The sequence below is a fragment of the Myxocyprinus asiaticus genome, chromosome 37 (assembly GCF_019703515.2).
Source record: "Myxocyprinus asiaticus isolate MX2 ecotype Aquarium Trade chromosome 37, UBuf_Myxa_2, whole genome shotgun sequence".
Lineage (NCBI taxonomy): Eukaryota > Metazoa > Chordata > Actinopteri > Cypriniformes > Catostomidae > Myxocyprinus > Myxocyprinus asiaticus.
In genome coordinates this window covers 11664853-11685823 of record NC_059380.1, presented here as the reverse complement: position 1 = coordinate 11685823, position 20971 = coordinate 11664853, and the positions used below count along the sequence as shown (strand labels likewise).

At 37.7% G+C, this 20971-nt stretch overlaps 1 protein-coding gene across 1 annotated transcript in view; it reads left to right on the top strand.

Annotated features, from left to right (window-relative positions):
- The first annotated feature begins 6867 nt into the window (after nt 1–6867).
- LOC127428278 (cadherin-4-like) overlaps nt 6868–20971 on the top strand; it is a 340076-nt gene continuing 325972 nt past the window's right edge. Inside the window, exons 1-2 of the mRNA XM_051676519.1 lie at nt 6868–7051; nt 9077–9188. Coding sequence (XP_051532479.1) covers nt 6986–7051; nt 9077–9188 — 178 coding nt within the window. The 5' untranslated portion in view covers nt 6868–6985. The remainder of the gene's footprint in view (nt 7052–9076; nt 9189–20971) is intronic.

Sequence of the window (20971 nt, the reverse complement as noted above, 5' to 3'; positions counted from 1 at the left end):
TGCATTATAAAGTAAATATAAAAAGTAATAGGGTCAAGATGCCTTTGTAGCCAAAGACAACATGCTGCATACACAGGAAATAAGTTTCCTTATACCCGCAGTGTAATAATGAGGATGGATTGTTAAGTCAGCTTACATAGAGAGTTTCAATAAGGATTGCACTTAATGTTTAGAAGTTCAACTAACACATTTCGAAAGGGTTGATGGATCTCAACTAAACTAAAAAAAAAAAAAAAAAAAAAAAAAAAAAAAAACAACAACAGCAACATTTGCCCAATTGTATTCCAGAGGGTGCCTGGTTACATAACCCATGCACTCTGTAAACCTGTCCTGATAATGTCAGTATCAAAGAATGCATATATATATATATATATATATATATATAGCCAAACAGCTACATTACTTTAATGACCCCTTTGGCTGATAGAAAACATTATGTTTGTTGGTGGTGCTGCGGAATGCAACGTTGTTGTAAATTGTGTGTGAATTGCAAGCTTTGCAGGAGTAGATTGCACCTCTTCCCTCAGGTAAGACGTGAATAGGAACCCCTCCAAGAGGAACAGCGACATTAAGGTTAATTAAGCAGTGTATTCCAGGGTTACGGTTCAAATGTAAATACAAATGACATCTGCTGTCATTTGTCAATGTCACTCGCTCCGCATGCCCATCAAGCAATCATGGTTTTTCGAAACTGCAGCCAAAAGGTCATGCGAAGAAACAGACAGCACATCGCTCCCCTTTGTCTCCTGCGATATGAAATGCATTTACTGGGATGACAACTTTTGTCTGTAGCCGTGGCTTGTGCAAGAGGAGCTGTTTTGCACTGAGGTTATTCACTTTCTTCTCCTGTGTGATTTGAGCTAACATTGTAACATGGCAATATTGCAACATTTTGGATGTGTTATTGTGTGGATTGTGTAGACACAAATATTTATCCATAACTCTGCACAAGGAGTCAAGAGGTTCCTAAGTTTCATCCATGGATGAAATTGCTGATACATTCAGGATTTTTGCTGTCCCCTGTGTGCCATGCATGTTGATATTGATTTCCCTCTATGGAGTCTTAATGTTTGGGAAGAGGTTTGTTGTCATGGCCCAGGCACTTTGACAGCCTCCGAAGTTTCATATTATGCACTGAACACACATCCATTTAATTGAATTAGAAATACAATGCTCTGTTTCCGTTTGAGGTAATGGGGGTGGGCATGCTATTTTAATTTCTGGTTTTGCCTTAAAAGCAAGATGCAACTTTTTACTCTTTATCAGTTTGTGTTCTCCTCTTGCATGTTTGTGCTTCTGCTGGTATGGGTGTGCTGTATACAACGTTGAGCATTTCCATTGCATTAAACTGAATTAAAAGCTCTTCCATCGTACTCCATGTGTTTTTGAGCACACGTCGATGTTATTCATAGAACTGGTTTTGAATACATCCTTTCATAATAACAAAGAACAGTGGCATTATTAGCACGTAAGAACAGCGCTTTTGCATACACTTAACGTAAAATTGGCTCTAACTGAAAATTGCAGTATGAGGCATTTGGAACACTTAAATAAGTGCTTGGACAATCAACCCTGGACTCACTTAAGTAGGCTGAATGACACAGGTGTCTTCAAACCATTAGGGCATACGACATCAACAACTCTTACAGTCATGAATTATTAAATGTAATAATGGATTATTTATAAAACTAACCATTTCACTTTCCAGACAGAGCTGAGAGGTTCATGTCAGTTTGGTTGGGATAGAAATGGCATTCAATTTATGGTACACTTCTCATTGGTTGGATTAAATTGATCACATTATTTGAACACAGGGACTAAAAGTAGAGTATGCTTGGATGAACAAAGCCAGGCTGTGGAATTCTAAGTATGGGTATTAATGTCTGATCAGTCTCTTTCTCTGTCAAACAAGTGAAAATGGAGCATCCACAGACCAGCTGAGAAAGTGGTGAAATAAAGCTTAGTGTCAAACTGCTTTAAATATGCCAGTGAAACCTGAGAAAAGCCATTGAAATCAAACAACTGGTTTCTGGCTCTTGAATTCTGATAAATAATTTGAAGAAATCTGAAGTTGTTTGCCCATAACTCTTGTCTTCAATAAAAACGTTAAGTGGGACCCATTTTGTGAGATTTGCTTAACAATTTAACATGGCCTTAAACCAATTCACTTCAAGTGCCCAGATGGTGTTTTTATTAGGCAAATGTTGAGCACTCAAGTAGAATAATTTACACCTTAAAAAATCTGGTAGAATACCTCAAGCCCTGCAATCCACTGAGAATTATTGTTCAGAACAACAATAAAAATCAAGATAAAAAGAACAATATTGAATATCTAATTATCTGTCCTTCATGTCTAACTCGCATTTCACTAGCTCGTATGAGAGTGTGTTTGAGGATGAAGATGTTCCAACAGTTTAGACATTTCAAAACCGGTTCTGACAAGGTGAACTTGAGTCTACAAATTCTGGTTCCTCACAGAAGAAAGACTATGAAAGATGAATCCACAGTGGCACAGTGAAGATGCTTCTACAATTGGATATAGCATATGGTGGCTGCACGTAGTGATGGATGTGGAATGTCTAGCAGCTTGAAGTAGAAAATACACTTTTGGTGGAGCAGAACATACTATCAGTACCTATTTTTAATTCCACTTTTACACAGACATACAGTTATACCAAAATAGCCTCTTCAACCTGTCCTCTATTTAGTATGCACAGAAGAATGTCAAAAAGTCAGGTAAACGAATTTATCTTTCCAAATCGGCATTAAAGAGCACATTCACATTTCTCTCATGTTTCTTTTGATTGGATCTGACTGCCGTTGTCCTTCTGATATGGAAATTGAGCTACCAACTCAGATGAGCGGGAAAATGTCAGCGTCATTAAATTGTGGATGACGGCCTTTTGATTACTTTCATTCTGGGCGAAAAGAGTGTCACTGCGGAAGTAAATTATGAATAACTTTGGGAGCTAGATTTGTTTCTCAGTGTTAAAACAGTTACGTCAGATGGAATACAGGTCTGTATATCGGATCACAGCGGGTAACACGGCCAACTCAGCGATGATCAAAAGAGAGAGAAACAAGTGAAATGTGAAATAACTTCCCGCATTTTGGTCTAGTATGCAGTCGGTTATATGAAGCCTTTAAGACAGACAGTTTTTGCCTAAAGGCAACATACCCTAATCAGTCGTAGAAAGAACTGCCCCAGTCCAGAGAATGCATTCTGTCAGAAGCAGCATTACAAAATTGTACCATGGTAATCATAGTTCCCGCCAAAATACAACAGTTTAGTTATTTTTATAATTATATAATAAATTAATGGAGTGACTGTTTGCACTAGGTCTAAATAGCACCTGCCACAAAGCAAGGCTATTTGCACTCCAAAAGTTTATTGAAAACAAAGAAATTACAGACAGACTCCACTTAGTGTCGCTGCAGTGGTGTGGGGTGTAAAAATGGTTGTACTTTTCTCATGCGGATGACCCGAGTTCTAATCTGCCTTTTGTCCCACTTTTTCCCATTCTGTTTTCTGTCCCCACTCATAATATTACTACTTGTAATACAGTGAAGGTCACAGTGAAGAAGGTAAAATTAACCATGCTTTTATTATAGTAATATTGTAGTAACCAATAGTTTTTTTTTTTGTCAAAACCATAGTTTTAATGTACAGGTGCATCTCAATAAATTAGAATGTTGTGGAAAAGTTCATATATTTCAGTAATTCAACTCAAATAAATTAAATGCACACAGACTGAAGTAGTTTAAGTCTTTGGTTCTTTTAATTGATGATGATAATGATTTTGGCTCACATTTAACAAAAACCCACCAATTCACTATCTCAACAAATTAGAATATGGTGACATGCCAATCAGCTAATCAACTCAAAACACCTGCAAAGGTTTCCTGAGCCTTCAAAATGGTCTCTCAGTTTGGTTCACTGGGCTACACAATCATGGGGAAGACTGCTGATCTGACAGTTGTCCAGAGGACAATCATTGACACCCTTCACAAGGAGGGTAAGCCACAAACATTCATTGCCAAAGAAGCTGGCTGTTCACAGAGTGCTGTATCCAAGCATGTTAACAGAAAGTTGAGTGGAAGGAAAAAGTGTGGAAGAAAAAGATGCACAACCAACCAAGAGAACCGCAGCCTTATGAGGATTGTCAAGCAAAATCGATTCAAGAATTTGGGTGAACTTCACAAGGAATGGACTGAGGCTGGGGTCAAGGCATCAAGGCGGTGTGTGAAAAAAGCTCGGAGGATCATCAGAGACTCCAGCCACCCGAGCCATGGGCTGTTCTCACTGCTACCATCAGATAGGTGGTATCGCAGCATCAGGACCCACACCAGCCGACTCCATGATAGCTTCTTCCCCCAAGCAATCAGACTTCTGAACTCTTGATCTCCCATGATCAAATACATCAGCACTGCACTTTATTACCCTTACTCTTATATCTCACACCGGACTGTCATAAATTATATTATTATTATAATTATTTTATGTTCTCTCTTAACAACTGACTATCAACCGACAGCCTGAATGTCAATACAGTACAATACTGTACATTATATATATATATATATATATATATACTTTTTATATATATTTTTATTTTTAATTTTTATTGAATAATGTGTATCTATATAGTAAAAAAAAAAAAAAAACGCGTATTGTATACTGTACAGTGTATGTTATTATTTGTATATTGTGTTGTGTGTAATTATGTGTATATTAGATTTTAAATTGTGTTGTGTTAATTTGATGTTATTGTAAATTGGTATATGTCTCATCCCTGTCACGACTGCTATGTTGATCGGAACTGCACCCAAGAATTTCACACACCATTGCACTTGTGTATATGGCTGTGTGACAATAAAGTGATTTGATTTGATTTGATTTGATCAAGAGCCACCACACACAGACGTGTCAAGGAATTTGGCTACAGTTGTCGTATTCCTCTTGTTGAGCCACTCCTGAACCACAGACAACATCAGAGGCATCTTACCTGGGCTAAGGAGAAGAAGAACTGGACTGTTGCCCAGTGGTCCAAAGTCCTCTTTTCAGATGAGAGCAAGTTTTGTATTTCATTTGGAAACCAAGGTCCTAGAGTCTGGAGGAAGGGTGGAGAAGCTCATAGCCCAAGTTGCTTGAAGTCCAGTGTTAAGTTTCCACAGTCTGTGATGATTTGGGGTGCAATGTCATCTGCTGGTGTTGGTCCATTGTGTTTTTTGAAAACCAAAGTCACTGCACCCATTTACCAAGACATTTTGGAACACTTCATGCTTCCTTCTGCTGACCAGCTTTTTAAAGATGCTGATTTCATTTTCCAGCAGGATTTGGCACCTGCCCACACTGCCAAAAGCACCAAAAGTTGGTTAAATGACACCAGTGGTGTTGGTGTGCTTGACTGGCTAGCAAACTCACCAGACCTGAACCCCATAGAGAATCTATGGGGTATTGTCAAGAGGAAAATGAGAAACAAGAGACCAAAAAATGCAGATGAGCTGAAGGCCACTGTCAAAGAATCCTGGGCTTCCATACGACCTCAGCAGTGCCACAAACTGATCACCTCCATGCCACGCTGAATTGAGGCAGTAATTAAAGCAAAAGGAGCCCCTACCAAGTATTGAGTACATATACAGTAAATGAACATACTTTCCAGAAGGCCAACAATTCACTAAAAATGTTTTTTTTATTGGTCTTATGATGTATTCTAATTTTGAGATAGTGAATTGGTGGGTTTTTGTTAAATGTGAGCCAAAATCATCACAATTAAAAGAATCAAAGACTTAAACTGCTTCAGTCTGTGTGCATTGAATTTATTTTATAAACGAGTTTCACAATTTGAGTTGAATTACTGAAATAAATGAACTTTTCCACGACATTCTAATTTATTGAGATGCACCTGTAATTAATCATAGTGTTACTACAGTAATATGGTGTTAATACACAATAATAACCATGTTTAATTTTGTGGTTACTATGATTTTACTACAGTATACCATGGTGATCCGATACTGTACTAAAACTATGGTTCATTTTTGTAAGGGAAGGTTAGGGGTAGGTTGGGGTAGGGGATGGTGTAGGGTGTCTGTGGGACTGCTGCTGTGATGCCCCTAAACTGAATGTTAGGATTTAATTAGGAGTACAAAGAGTATCTGTCACTATTTTCATCAGGGTCCAAATAGCATCTAACACTATTTGCACTTTGTCTCCTTAGCTCCTGAGGCATTATGTGATCGTAAAGTGCCCAGACGATTTGAACTTCGGAATTATGCCAGAAATACTGTAGTAGGTTATCTGGGTGTTTTTGCTGACTCTTTTATGAATACTGAGGATCTGGACATACTACTCTATTGTTTGTCATACTGTTTAGTAGGAAATTATGGATATTCGGGCGCAGCGCTAGTTATTTTTATAATAATTTAATACCACAAACTAAAATAAATTAATATAGGATTGCTTTTAAACAGAATCTTTCTTTCTTTATTTCTTTCTTTCTTTCTACCTTTCTTTCTTGGTGGTTGAAGATCATACCAAGTCACTACAGTTTTATTCTTGTAATAGAAAATGTATTATTGGCGGAAAGTATACGTGGTACATTTTATTAAAGAAAAAAGTAAGGAATATTAGCGTACATCTTGAATTTATCTGCAGGCAAGATAAACAGATAAGCACAATGGGCATAAAATGTTCCTGGTGATTACTGTCCAGCGTACTGTAGTGCGTCTCAGTGTGTATCTTTGAGCAGTGCGCTGCGGTAGGAGGAGTTGAAGGGATTGTGACGGCGTCAGCGGAGCTGTTGTGCTGGTGCTGAGCTGAACAGCGCCTATCCACCTGCAGTAGAGCGCAGGACCAACCGGGACAATATTCTCTCCCATCGCTCAGCGTTGCTCGCGGAACCCTACTACCGAAAACACATCTCACAGGAATTATCGGCAAATTTGTGAATATCAAACATCCGCCTCATCAGCTCCGCGAACGATGGCAAAAATGAAAACAGTCTTCGCGATGATTGTGGCGTGTGCCTTAGTTGTGGGCACATCTTTGGTAAGACTCACTGTTTTTCTAAACATTTCGTAAGTAATAGTGCTTGAAAATAGACGCTTGTAGTGTGACATTACTGCGGCGGTGGTGAAATGCCACACTTTTATTTGCGCATTTTTTAGACGATTACTTTTAAGGAATATTGAAGGCTAACTCCGTCTCTTTGGAAATCAAATTTTGCTTTCATAACACGTCGATTTTTCCTTCTTAATGACAGTTAAGTTAATCAATTTATTTTGAACACTGGCCGTCTATCAGTCAGCTGCAGTGGCGCGCTCATCGCTTGCAGCTGCACTTTTAACACACATTGCAGAGGATGCGGCGATGCCTATGGTATGTCTGCGAGTAGGCGAGTAATAGTGCTATTCAGTCCTTCCTGGAGGAATATGAGAATATTCAAATGCATTATATGCATATTGATTTATTAAATATATATGATACCATTAATGAAAGCACCTGACTTATATGGCATTAGGATATTGTGGCTTTTGATTTATGGAACATTTTAGAAACAAATACATGCAAGTACAAGAAACACACACACATGCATACAAGTAGTCTAAATGAAATCTCAGTGCTGTTGGGATGTTGAGCAAATATAAGTTGAGGAAATCACACATACTGTATTGCTGTTGGATATGGCACATATTGACATTCTCTCTTTGATGACTCATTCAGAATAAAATCTAAATCCAGCTGGGATGAAATGTAGCAATAGAGCTGTATTCACATGGTGGCCAGAGGCAATGTGGCTTTGGAAAAGTAACCATCTCCCAGCCCTCTGACTTATGTATTCTGTAGGGATGCTTTGACACAGACTCTTCCTCCATGCATATATGAAAGAGCACAGTGTGTCGGCTCTTTGTTGCCTTGATTTTTCACGTTCATAGTTGTCTTTGCCCTGGTGCCAAAGCAGGGGGTGAGAAGAGAGAGAGAGACTTCTAAAGGCATCCTCTCCCTGTCAGTTTACTGCAAGGCCTGAGCTTAAACCCAGAATCATTTTAGAGAAGCCCACCATACGGATAACCAATCCGATCTCATGAAAATTCGTACCTAATTTATGATGTGGCTATTTAATATGATCTCGCACGATTTCATTCGCATTAACTCGTACAACCTCATCACTTGAAAGTTCCCGGATGTCTAATGCGGAAATAAGCGTGAGTTCCATGCTTGAGGTGTTAACGACATGCTTAATAGTATTATGCCCTTACCCAAACACCTTATCTAAACTTAACCAACCAGTAGAGTGTGTTAACATGATAGGAAGTTGTTGTGTGTGACAGAAGCAAGTAACTGTCATGTATTAGGTGGAAACGATGTCCAGCGACGTCACTGGCTGTAGTGAAAGTCGTAGGAATTCAAACGAGTGCAGTCGCACGATATCATACGAATTAGCCAAATTTAGAAAAGTCTTACAAATCCTGACAATTTAGCTGTGAGAGTGTGTAGAGGATAACCTGAATATGACCCACCATCTAATTATGCTAAATCTCCATGGTGAGCACTGTCTATTGATGCGTACGCACACACGCTCACACTAGGTCAGTGTCCTAAAATAGATGCCAGCGTAATGGGCACAATTTCTCTTCTTTCCTTGGCATTTCCTGTTCTTCTCATCCCCGTTTCTCCCTTGGTTTATTTTAATCATCAAACAGGCTCGTTTAGCTCCTTTTAAATTTTTTAAATGTTTTCACTTGCATGAATTTATGTTACTGCCATTAGAATGCATAAGAATTAAATCACATATTTGCTGCCTTTCATTTAAAATTAGTTGTAGATTTACATATTTGCATAGAAGCCTTGCGCTGCTTATTCACACACTGCTGCGGTCTAAAGAACCGTTATTCAGCCCTTACCCAGCAGCAAAACGTCTGCATCCCTGCTCTGTGAGTTTGCCTCCTTAAGGTATTTATATTGGTTTAGATAACCTTGAATAAGAACCACAACCCTGTGGTCACAAATCAATTTGCCAAACCACTTACCCTCTCCTGTGTCTTCATAGCCAATAATGTCTCTCTTCCTCAGGGGAGCCACGGAAATGCTCAGACCATCGCGCCATGCAGACCAGGCTTCTCCCAGAGCTTCTACACCATGTTTGTCCCCAGGGGTGTGCTGCAACGCCCGAACATTCACAGAGGTAAGAGCTTACAGTGCATTGCAGGATCCAGCTGCGCATTTATACCTCATTTATCTGTGTGTGGTGCTCTCTATAGAGCTTTTGCTACAGGTTTGTGTAAATGTAAATGGTCGTGCAACATCACTTACACTCTTTCTCATTCTGTCTTCTACTCTGTGTGCACATGGGCTACACGCAGTATTTTAGATAAATGTTTTTCTATTAAAACATAATATGATTATGGAGATTATACATAAATTCCAAAGGAATAATTATAAGACAAAAGGAGCAGGTGGTAAACAGCTTTATTTAAGCTGATGTTGTACTGATATTCTCAAGTACACTTGACTCTCATCAATGCAGTAATAATGCTTTTAGACTTGTTGTGTTTAATTCCTCTCTGCATATGATTCCCCAAAAGGTGTTAAAGGAACATTCTTGGTTCAATAAAAGTTAAGCTTAATCGACAGCATTTGTTGCATGATGTTGATTACCAAAAAAATAAATAAAAATAAATAAAATAATAATTCAACTTGTCCCTACTTATCTTTAAAAAATTCTGGGTTATAGTGAGAGGCACTTACGATGGAAATAAACGTTAAAATGTTCACTGTTTCAAAAGTATAGCCACAAGACGTAAACAATATGCGTGTTAACATGACTTCGGCGTGACAAAATTGCTTACGAACCTTCTCCATGTAAAGTTATATCCAATTTTAGGACTCTGTTGCCATGGCGATGCAATGCTGTTAACATTAAAACCCAAAAAAACTATTATAAAAAGGACAATTAAACAATTTAACAGCTAAAATGATTCACAAGTTTTAATAGACAAATGAATGTAAGTGCTTTTATAAAATTATGAGCTTCACATTTCTACCTTTAAACCCAGGTTTTTGCTTTTTATAAAGAAAAGGAGGGTTATTATTATTATTTTTTAGTAATCAATTTTAATGTTAAGTAATCAGTGTTAATGCTAAGAAAATCAGTTCTAAATGGCTACTTGCAAAAACACGGTGGATGCAAAATAAGCACAGTGCAGAAAAAAAGCACAAATAGACATTTTAGGGAGGAGCAGAGACCACATAGAACACATAGCAACAGTAATTCAATTAAACTGAAACACACAATGCTTCTCAAAACAATTTTCAATGTCTCTGTAACATCAGGTGATATTTTTAAAGACACGTATCCATGCTGTGCCAAAAACAATGCATGCAAAATGCTTCCTTTCTTCTAGGTGGGTATTATAAGTTTGTGCATGCTCCAAGCCATTGCAAAGAGAGCTATATTTGGCTTGTAGTTGCATTAATAAAATGCACAAAGGCAGTGTCTCCTACTGCATATTGTTGAACTTTACTTGGACTGTCAGACAAATCTAGGGATGATGATTAAAAATAAAAATAAATAAAAAAAGGAAAGAAACCCATCATATGAATTTAATGGATAGTTCAGGGGCACGGCTGGCTACAGAAGCCTCATTTAAATCTTCTGTTCGACTCCCACTGGGTGTTTGCTGCTTTGAGCTTTAAGCTTTTTCTTTTTTTTTTACCGCTCCCCCTCTGTCCTATGTGTAATACAGTTCCTCTATTCTTTCCCGCTTCTTTTCAGCAAGATTTCAGCCATCCTTTTATTCTGTCCCTTTTCATTGCCATTGTGTGTGTATGTGTGTGAGTGTGTGTGTTACACGGGGATGTGCTTTATCTGTGGAATTTGTTTTGCTGTTTTGGAAGGAGAAAAGATGTCAAGGAAAAAAGAAATTGGACTTGCAGAAAAAAATCATACAAGAAAATGGCACATTGATTCAATCAATTACTGCATTCACACTTAGATTGAGAATAACTTTTATCAGTGTAATCAATGAATTTATTCACACGAATGTGGTTATGTTGAGGGCTCTGAATGCAGATGATTTATCTTCTGGCTTTGCAGCTCAATATAAGAAATTTTAAGTTTTGCACTGATCTTGGAATGCTTGTTAAAAATCAAACCTTTATAATAATTGCAGAAATTGTACACACTGTTCATACAGTAGATACACAATAAAAAGCACAATTTATTAAAATAAATTATGATTATTATTTATATTTTATTTTAAATAAATATTTGACATGCTTCTTGTAGAAAGGCCAAGAATAAGTACTTTTCCCTTTACTTGTACTTTAAAGTACTGTTTGCTTAAGTCTGTAGAGGTGTTGAAGGAACATTGTCAGTCATTGACATGTCAGATGGTGTGTGTTACACAGCAAGTCGGTAGAGTTTTAGCATTCGTGTCCTAGTGAGTCAATAATTTTGTTTACTCGAGGATTTAGATATGAGAATTTTGCTCAGGTTGACTCTCAAGCCTATACCCACAATATCCAATGCTGTGCTGGTAGCCACCTTTACTTCAATATCCAATAGTGCACTCTTCATTCTAAAAACATGCTTACCGCAGCACAACTTGGCACTTGGGTGTATATCACTATGCTGCAGTATAAGCCCTTATAGAGAGTGATTAATGTACAGTCACTGGCCTGGAGGAACGGTGATGTGTTCAGGAGAACCGTAGTAATCGGGGAGTGGGGTCGCCTCACAGGGATGTTAATGATAACAGCCTTGTGTAACCCAGAACCATCATAGGGGATAGTAATTTGTGAGCTGGTGCACAAATAAGATGAGGGCGTAAAGATGCAGTAGAGCTGAGAAAATCTAGCATTCATTTAGCCGACATCCTATAACTGTAAACATTGGTCCGAGACCTCAGGAATGCTAATGCTGCTTTCCGACGGCGAGTTGAGAATTCTCAGGAGTGTGTTGCGGTCTGAGAATTTAACTCGGCGAAAGAAATTGAGAGTTGAAAGTTCCGCTTGAGTTATCTCCATAACTGTTTAATATGGCCGTGGTGCACTGGGGTGAGAGTGTGTGATTCATCTCAGATCTCTAGGTACTGCTTAGCATTGGTCTCCAAAGCTTGGCCATCCAAACAGAATCAGATATGACTACTCTTTCATGGGCAGAGTAGTCAGGCATTTTGCCAGCTGTCCACTGGACTCCCAGCCGCTTGCAATGCAATTTGCTGATTCCCTTTAATTACACGAGTAGCTTGTTGTGTTTATTTTTTATTCATTTATAAAGGTGTTTGTGCTACTCATTTAATTATATCAATGTTTGGTTATTATGGGAACAGTAGCACACACACACACACACACACACACACACACAAATATATATATACCTATTATTCCTTAATCCACACGATTACTTTTATCATACTTCTAAGGATAACGAGCTCATTAAAGACAATGCCCTCGAATGAAGTAATATTTCAACTCTCCAACCTTTCTAATATTTTTACACAGTGAAAACAGACAGTGGGAATCCCTTCAGGCACCCTGCCTCACTAGACATGATTCATCTTCACTTAGCATGTGAAAAGATTCATCAGTCGTCATTTAAGTTGATAAAATATAAATACAGTGCATGTCACATATTCAGCTGGCCACAGGAGCATATGAAAGACACCTACATACTGTACCCACAATATATAGGTTTGGTATGCATTTGTGTTTTACAAGATTGGATTCTAGGCCATAGATGGCAAGCTTTGTATCACATGTACTGCAACGTTGAATGATGATGTTTTCGTTTAGTGAGGCTCATTATTGTGGATGGCGGTTTTATTATGTTTTGTCCTGTCTTCCAGCATTTTTACATACTGTAACAAGGTTAAGGTTGGGAAAGGAGGAGGCGGGAACCGGCTGAACAGTCAAAATAATCTTTAATGAGAAATTAAAACATAAAGACAAAACAAACACAAACGCACACACTGCAGCTGAGTATGGCTCTCTCTCTCTCGAACTGCCGTATCTCACTGCACTTATCCCTCTCCTTGGCTGATTAGCCCTCCTCCTCGTCACACTCCTCCCTGCTTTGCCCCAGGCCGGGGAACCCCCGGCATGACGTACATCCCCCCCTCTCCTTTCCGTGGGGGGGCTGCCTTTTGGCCCCGCCTGCCGGAAGGCTTTTCCCCGCCACTCTAGGGCTGGGGAGGGGGACAAGGGGAGGAAAAAAAAAAAAGAGGAGCGGGAAAGGGCAAAGCTGAGCGACAGTGAGAGAGAGAGAGAGGATAGAGAGGAAATACCTGGTTCGCCGGCGCCCAGATATGCTGTCGTCCGGCCCTCAGCCACTCCCCAACCTCTGGCAGATTTCTCTATTCTTTTTCTATGGTGGGGAAATGGCAGTGTGCCTCAGATCCTTGGCGGCCGGCAGTGACGTCTCCATCCCCGGGGGACGGCTGCGGCAGCTCCTGGGTTGGCTGGTAGTGGCGAGGACTCCACGACGGTGCATCCCTCCCCATTCCCGGGTTTCGGCACGAATGTAACAAGGTTCAATATTGGGAAAAGAGGAGGCGGGAACCGGCTGAACAGTCAAAATAATGTTTAATGAAAACAAAAAGACACAAAACATAAACGCACACACTGCAGGTGCGTATGGGTCTCTCTCTCTCTCGAACTGCCACATCTCGCCGCACTTATCCCTCTCCTCGGCTGATTAGCCTGTTTGGGGGCCAGGCATGCATAGTCACGGCCAAGCCCCGCCCTCCTCCTCGTCACACATACATTTATAGATGAACAAACATATGCATAAACAGCCCATCTTGCTGTGTTGACCTATGTTTTTATGAACAAATTTTGATGTAAATGAATGCCAACCTGGTCTCATAGTGAAAACTTAACTCTATATACATTTTTGCAAAACTTGTTATATGTGTCTCCAGGTACAATTCCCTGCAGTTTCCAGGTGAAATGAACACTAGAGGCACAAAAACAACTGTGGTTTTATACACTTTTCATTTTTCTCTCTGTTAATCAGACCCTGCTATGTTATGATATCGACACACTTTTAATCTAAGGCATCTTTTGAAAAACTATACATTTTAATGCTTGTATTACAGACCCACCTACACATACACACTTATTCCAGCATGAATAGCTTGCACGGTAGCTCGCCTGATAAAGCGTTGGACTTAAATTTGGAGGACTGTGATTCAAGCCCAGCCATGAGCTCAAGTTGACACTTGACCTTACAGAGTCATAAGCGGCATGAAATGATGTGGTTACTTCAGAAAATTTGATTTTTAATTTCGCTTCTGCATTTTAAAACACTAAGGGTTAGGTTTAGGCATTGATAAGGTAAGGATATTTTTATTAATGTCTCGTTTATATTTTAAAACACTATTGGTTAGGTTCAGGCAAAAGTTTTACGTTAGGGAGGTATGTTTTAAAAACATCACCTAAAATTCACCTTAAAACCTTGTTTGAATATTTTACTCGGTTTTTGCGAATGAACATTTCACTAGAAACCTGCAGCCACACATGATATACAGCATGTCAATTTTGAATTGCAAAATTTTTTGTCATGTTCACGTAAATTTCATGAGATCAGGCTGATGAATGCACATTGGTTGAGCAGATGAACAGTAAGGTCCAAAAGTTAAGACCACATTGAAATCTGGGATTATTTTCATTTAAACCTGAAATCAAAATGTTAGTGTTCTGAAAATTTAAAAACAAAGAAACATTGGTAACACTTTACAATAAGATTCCATTTGCTAACATTAGTTTACATGAACTAACAATGAACAATAATTTTACTACATTTTTTAATCTTGGTTAATGTTAACTTCAACATATAGTAATACATTTTTTTAAATCAAAAGTTGTATTTGTTAACATTAGTCGATGCATTATGAACTAATATGAACTAACAATTAACAATTCGATTTGTATTAACTAACATTAACAAAGATTGATAAACGCTGTAAACAAGATAATGTTCATTGTTAGTTCATGATACCAAATGCAATAACTAATATTAACAAATGAAATCTTATTATAATGTGTTAATGAAATATCATTGCATAAAATGAATTTCAGAAAAAAAACATTTCTAGGTCACTAATCAAATTACTTTCTTGACATTGATGTTAACTCCTTTGTACAAAAGGTCAGCTTTCCTGGCTTCCACTGAAGCACACAAGATGTCATTTGGAACATTGTCAAATCATAATAGGAGAATATGGATCATAGATCAAGGTTTTGCACAAACTTGTGGAGTCAATACCAGCTCAAATGCATGCTGTCATTAAAGCAAAAGAGGGGCATACCAAATACTACTGCTACTATTACTACTATTTTTAATAATAATAAGAATAATAAGAATATTTTAAATTAAATTAAACTTACTGTATTACTCAAACTGTTATACTGATACCATAATTGTGTTTTACATTAGAAAATGCAAAATAGAAGCATTTTCACTAGTCGTCTTTTGGATTCCACTGTAGGATCCCACTATACTTATATATTTACATAAACAAATAAGGATTCATATGCATGAGACAATACAGTTTATAAGAGTATGTTGTCCATGAAGACCATGATTTGAGCATGACCATTTATCCGAGCAGAACCCCACTTGGGAGAGATAGGCCATGAAAACGGATATTCCACTGATTGCTTATTGTAGTGTAAGCCATCATCTTGGGCTAAGGGCAGGATCAGGCACTTTGAAGGCAAAGACAGAGAGATGGAGATGGGAGGAGGACAGGTACGCGCTCACACACTAAAGAACAATCTGATTTGAGTTGCACTTGCCTCTGAATGGTAGTCTGAATGGATGCTGTCAGAATGTGTTCAAGAGAACATAAGCGATGAACTTTAGTGCATAACCCTTTAATATCCGACACAGTGCTGGTGGGAAATGGAAGTCAGGCGACTTGGCCATTAGTTCAGAGGTGGCCATTAATCATCTTAATTACTAGTGCTTATGTATAATCAGAGTCATTTGACTTCTCTGGCAGATTTGTGGCAATTGCGGTGCCTCAAAATTTAGTGCCTGCTTGGATTTCCTGTATATTCTTTATAAAGTATTTTATCATTGATATAGTCTATCCCCTCCAAGGAGGTCTACAATACCTGGAGAGTTGTCCGTTAACATTCCCATTCATCTAAATGACAGTCGCTTGGTTGGTGCAGGACATCCCAAAACTACGCGATTTGAAATCTGCCATCTTTGCTAATGAGCACTTTAGAAAGTTTTGCATCCATTTTTTTTTTTTTTTTTTTTTTTTTTTTGAGCCAGTCACCTTTGCTGTAAATTCCGTGTTACTAATCACTCTGGAGCCGCAGGACAATAATGTTATGACAATGTTGATTGGATGATAGAACAAGAACACGCATAGTCTGAAGCCCTTCACTTGCGATCCTAAGATGTGACGTGAATTTGACCATTTCAAGCCACTTTTAAGAGCCCTTAAAAAATCGGGCACTGATGAAACATGTTCTGTAATTTAATGAAACATTTGCAATGTATAGGCTATATTGCAACAAATTTTATTTTGTCGGTCTACGCAGCTACCTTAAATTCAATGGCATAGCTACAGAAGCATTGGCTAACTGCTGATGCTAACCAGCTAAACCTTGAACCCTTGGTCTCCACTTCACCCTTTTCCTTAAAAAAATATACCACTCCCTCAAGGATAACCATTAAATTCAACTGTACAGTCTTATGGCTGTTTTACACAAAATCAGAACTAGGGCTGAAGATGCTCAGTGCATAGACTCCTGAGTTCTCCCTCTGTGTTCCAATCATGTGTTGAAGTTTACCTCATTATCCAGCAAACACATTGCTCTCCATACTTGCGCTGTTTTGTGGAGCCTCTCATGGATCCAGACATTCACAGAAGCTCATTAGGATTGTACTGCTTCAGCCCATTGTGTGTCTTCGCAGTCACAAACAGATCAGGCTAAAGAGTTAATTATAAAACATGTTGTTCTGACTCTACAATCTGATTGGATGAGCCACATTAGATGCTGTAAAATAGCCAAAATACCCACACATGTAAAAGCACATCAGTTGAATCCCATATTAATGCACCAAGTCTGTGAATCCACAAATTACCCACAGTTGCGCTTATAAACTCTATTATTATTACTTGGCAGTAGAATTACAATGCTTGCAGGGTTTTGATACACAGTAGGTTGAAAACAAGATGCATGCTGAGCATCATGACAATGGCAACAGTTCATTTATACAGAACTTAAGCTTAACTAAAAATTTAACAGTATTGTTTTTCTGCCTTAGAAGCGTGTCTTTTTTTTAATTTATTTTTTTTATACAAGAGATGTTTTTATGATTTATATGAATAAAAATAATTATCATTTGAAATTTCTATTTTCCATTTCCTAGAATGTATTTTTCATTTCCTCCTGTTTCCTTATTTCCCATGGTTATTTATTGTAAAATTGCAGTTTACAGTGCTTATAGCTTTTGATTTCTCAATATGCAGCTTTGTTATTAGCGCATGAACAGCAATTGACATTTCCTCTTTACTGTATCTGCTCTCTATTGTTTAAGGATGTTAAACACTTTACACGGCTGAAGAAAACGAGATCTGTGCATTCCTCTTAGATGTGAAGTGATATTCTGTGCATTGTCTGAGTTTATTCAAATGAAACCTGCAAGGTTAACCGCTTTGATCAAGTGGACCAAGCTTACAAGTGTGTACCGTACACATGGACTCGGTATGTTTTATGCCTGATTTACTTTTCCATTGCATTTCCATCTAGTTTTTTGCACACAGTGCATAGTGAGTGGGGTTTATCAATCTCTATTAAAGAGTAAAAAAACGTGGCTTTTGTGGATCGCCCCCTCTATCTTTATTTTCCTCCCCATCTGTCTCTCTCTATCTTGTACTCTATTGCTAGAACTCACCTAGTAGTTCTTAATTAAGTTTTCTTATGAAACCATGGTCTTAATTCTATTTGAATAAAAATCTGATTGGATTTTCGTCTTAAAGGCTTTTCACTGCTGGCTGAGTGTATACTATTAGTCAGGCTTCGTTCAGCAAGGCATTTCTCATTTGCGTTGGCCTCATCACTTAGAGTTATATTCAGAGTGAGTATATTGAGGTGTGGATGCTTTGGTGCTAAAGGTAATTAACCTGACATTAAGGTTGCGATTCTGATTCTGTGGGATGGCCTTGAGCATACTGTTTTTTAAATGAAAACACATTGACATTGATATATTGAATATTGAATTTAACATAATTGAATGTAATTTTGCTGATTTAAGCTTTTCACCAGGGTAATGTTTACCTTGAAATCTAGTTGCTGTTTTTGCAAATTTAAAATCTAGTCAGTATTTTCTAATGAAAACTCTAATAATAAACTATATATATATATACACACTACCGGTCAAAAGTTTTGAAACACACTCATTCTTTATTATATATATATATTCTTCACATTTTAGAATAATAGTAAAGTCATCAAAACTATGGAATAACATAAATGGAACTATGGGAATTATGTTGTGACTAAACAAAATCCAAAATAAATAAAAACTGTGTTATATTTTTGCATCTTTAAAGTAGTCATCCTTTGCCTAGAATTTGCAGACATGTACTCTTGACATTTTCTCAACCAACTTCTTGAGGTATCACCCTGGGATGCTTTTTAAACAGTATTGAAGGAGTTCCCATCTATGTTGGGCACTTATTGGATGCTTTTCTTTATTATTTGGTCCAAGTCATCCATTTCAAAAAAAATTTAATTAAACTTTAGTTTTAAAATGAAATAAATTAATATGGTGGCACAATTATATTTTTGTCTACAAAACTAATTTCAAACATTTAAGCATACGCCTTCAGATCAAAAGATTTTTAAGATCATGAAAAACATTTCAGTCAAGTGTTTCAAAACTTTTGACCGGTAGTGTATATATATATATATATATATATATATATATATATATATATATATATATATATATATAGATAGATATCTTTCAGGGTATTTTTGTGTATACATATGTATGACTGCTCTCAGCGGATCATTATGAGTTCTGTGACTCCAACCTGGCAGTGTCTTTAATTCCATACCATGCCCTTAGGTTCTGGTTTAATTACTTCTGCCTTTGACATGGTGGGTTTATTTTAAGGAGCAAATACTAAAACGCCACCAGGAAAGCGAACATGATTCAGTCCAGGGAGTCTCACGGTTTTGGCACCAATCTAAACAAGAGTGGAAGTGGGAAATAGGAAAAAGGTGAGGTGTTGCAATTACTCCCTGTGTTGGAAAAGCTGGGTAGTGCAGGGTCATGAATAAGGGAGCATGGGAAAAAGAATTGATCATGGTATAAATAATGTGGGGGGGGGGGTTGTACTTGCTTGATTTGATTATTGAGGGGATTACCTCCCCCCCCATCCCCCCTGGAATCTACACCCCTGGGTATACTATTAATAGAAATATTGTAGACTTAACTTAAATACCAAGTATATGATTATTGATTCATTCTAAGCCATTGTCTACACTTTTCAAAACAGCCATCGTGTCATTGGTCGTCTTTTCTCAGACTCCAGAACAGTCTGAACCCATCTATATTTGTGTCCGTCCTTTCATTGATTTCTTTTGTTATTAAGTTGTTTATATTGTCCCTAACAGGCAGGAGCCTCTCGTATATTATGAATATCAGCTCAAACTGGCAGACATTTCAAGGATCCTGATGCTGCTTTGGGCGCTTGAGGAATGCGAGGGAAAATCAATACAAATTTCCACTGTGCTGCCAGTTCAACATGGTCACTCACTTATAGCATTGATTGTTTCTTCAAAAGAATCGTTGTAGTTTTATTTATGTACATTCATCCGCACAAATATATATACTTTTTTGAAAGATAAAAATGTTGAAGGACAAGGAGATTTTGAGAGAAGAACGGTGAGACTGTAGAAGTATAAAGATGAAAAAATCAATAAATCAATGTCTGTGTGTTCTTTTAACTCACACAATTTGCCAGGGTTTCATGGACTTAGGCCAGGAATGCAAATATGATTATCAGAAATATCTACTGGAAGTGCTCAGACTCTAAATTGTCTTGTAGAGCTTTCCAGAGGCCTGCATCAAGCTCTTCGTGTTCACTCAACTGTTGTAGTATGTAACTAAAAAGAGCACTTTTGCACTGATAAAGAGCTTGAATGTTTGTGGGGGGAAAAAATGGTGTTAGCAAAGGGACTATTCAAATTTCATGCCAGGCCACCAGTGGCTTAATTTTAAAGTCTGCAAGTGTGTACAATATTCATTATCACCAAATGCAGAAGTTTTGAAATATAAAAAAAGTAAACATCACCAACAGACTCTCGGCTATTCATTTATTTGTTTATTTATTTATTCAAATCATGAATGCTGTTTACAACAGATAAATTAGAGGTGAGGCATGAGACCTGAATGTGAACGAAAAGTCCATAATGTTATGTTTACCCATTGTGCTAGATGCGATAATTCTCCAAATAGCACAAACAATTCCATTTCTGCTTCGCTTACTGAGTCATCATCACTGCTCTTGTATTTGTAGAGTCTGGATTCAAAATTACAGTAGAACATTTTGCCTGATACATATAAAATGTAATATGGATTTAAATGTGCACTTCAAGTGAAATAATAAAAACAGATATAAACAGGTGCTGTCTGCCAGTAATTTGTCAACTATTTTATATAAAAAAAAGGCAACTATTTTACATGAAATGTTGAATAAGTGGTCTATACTGAGAAAGAGAAGTGTTGGGCCCACATAAGAAATGACAGAAGAAAATAGTGAGATACTGCTGAATAGCTTTAATTTAGCAAATTAATCGCTTTATGCTTTGATGAAGGGTAAACGAATGACTGATTGTATGTAAGGCCACCTGATAAGCCTTGAGTTAGGGTGTTGATATGGGTTATGTTCTTGCCATTGTGAGTTTTAAGGCTGCAAGTATGTTCGACAG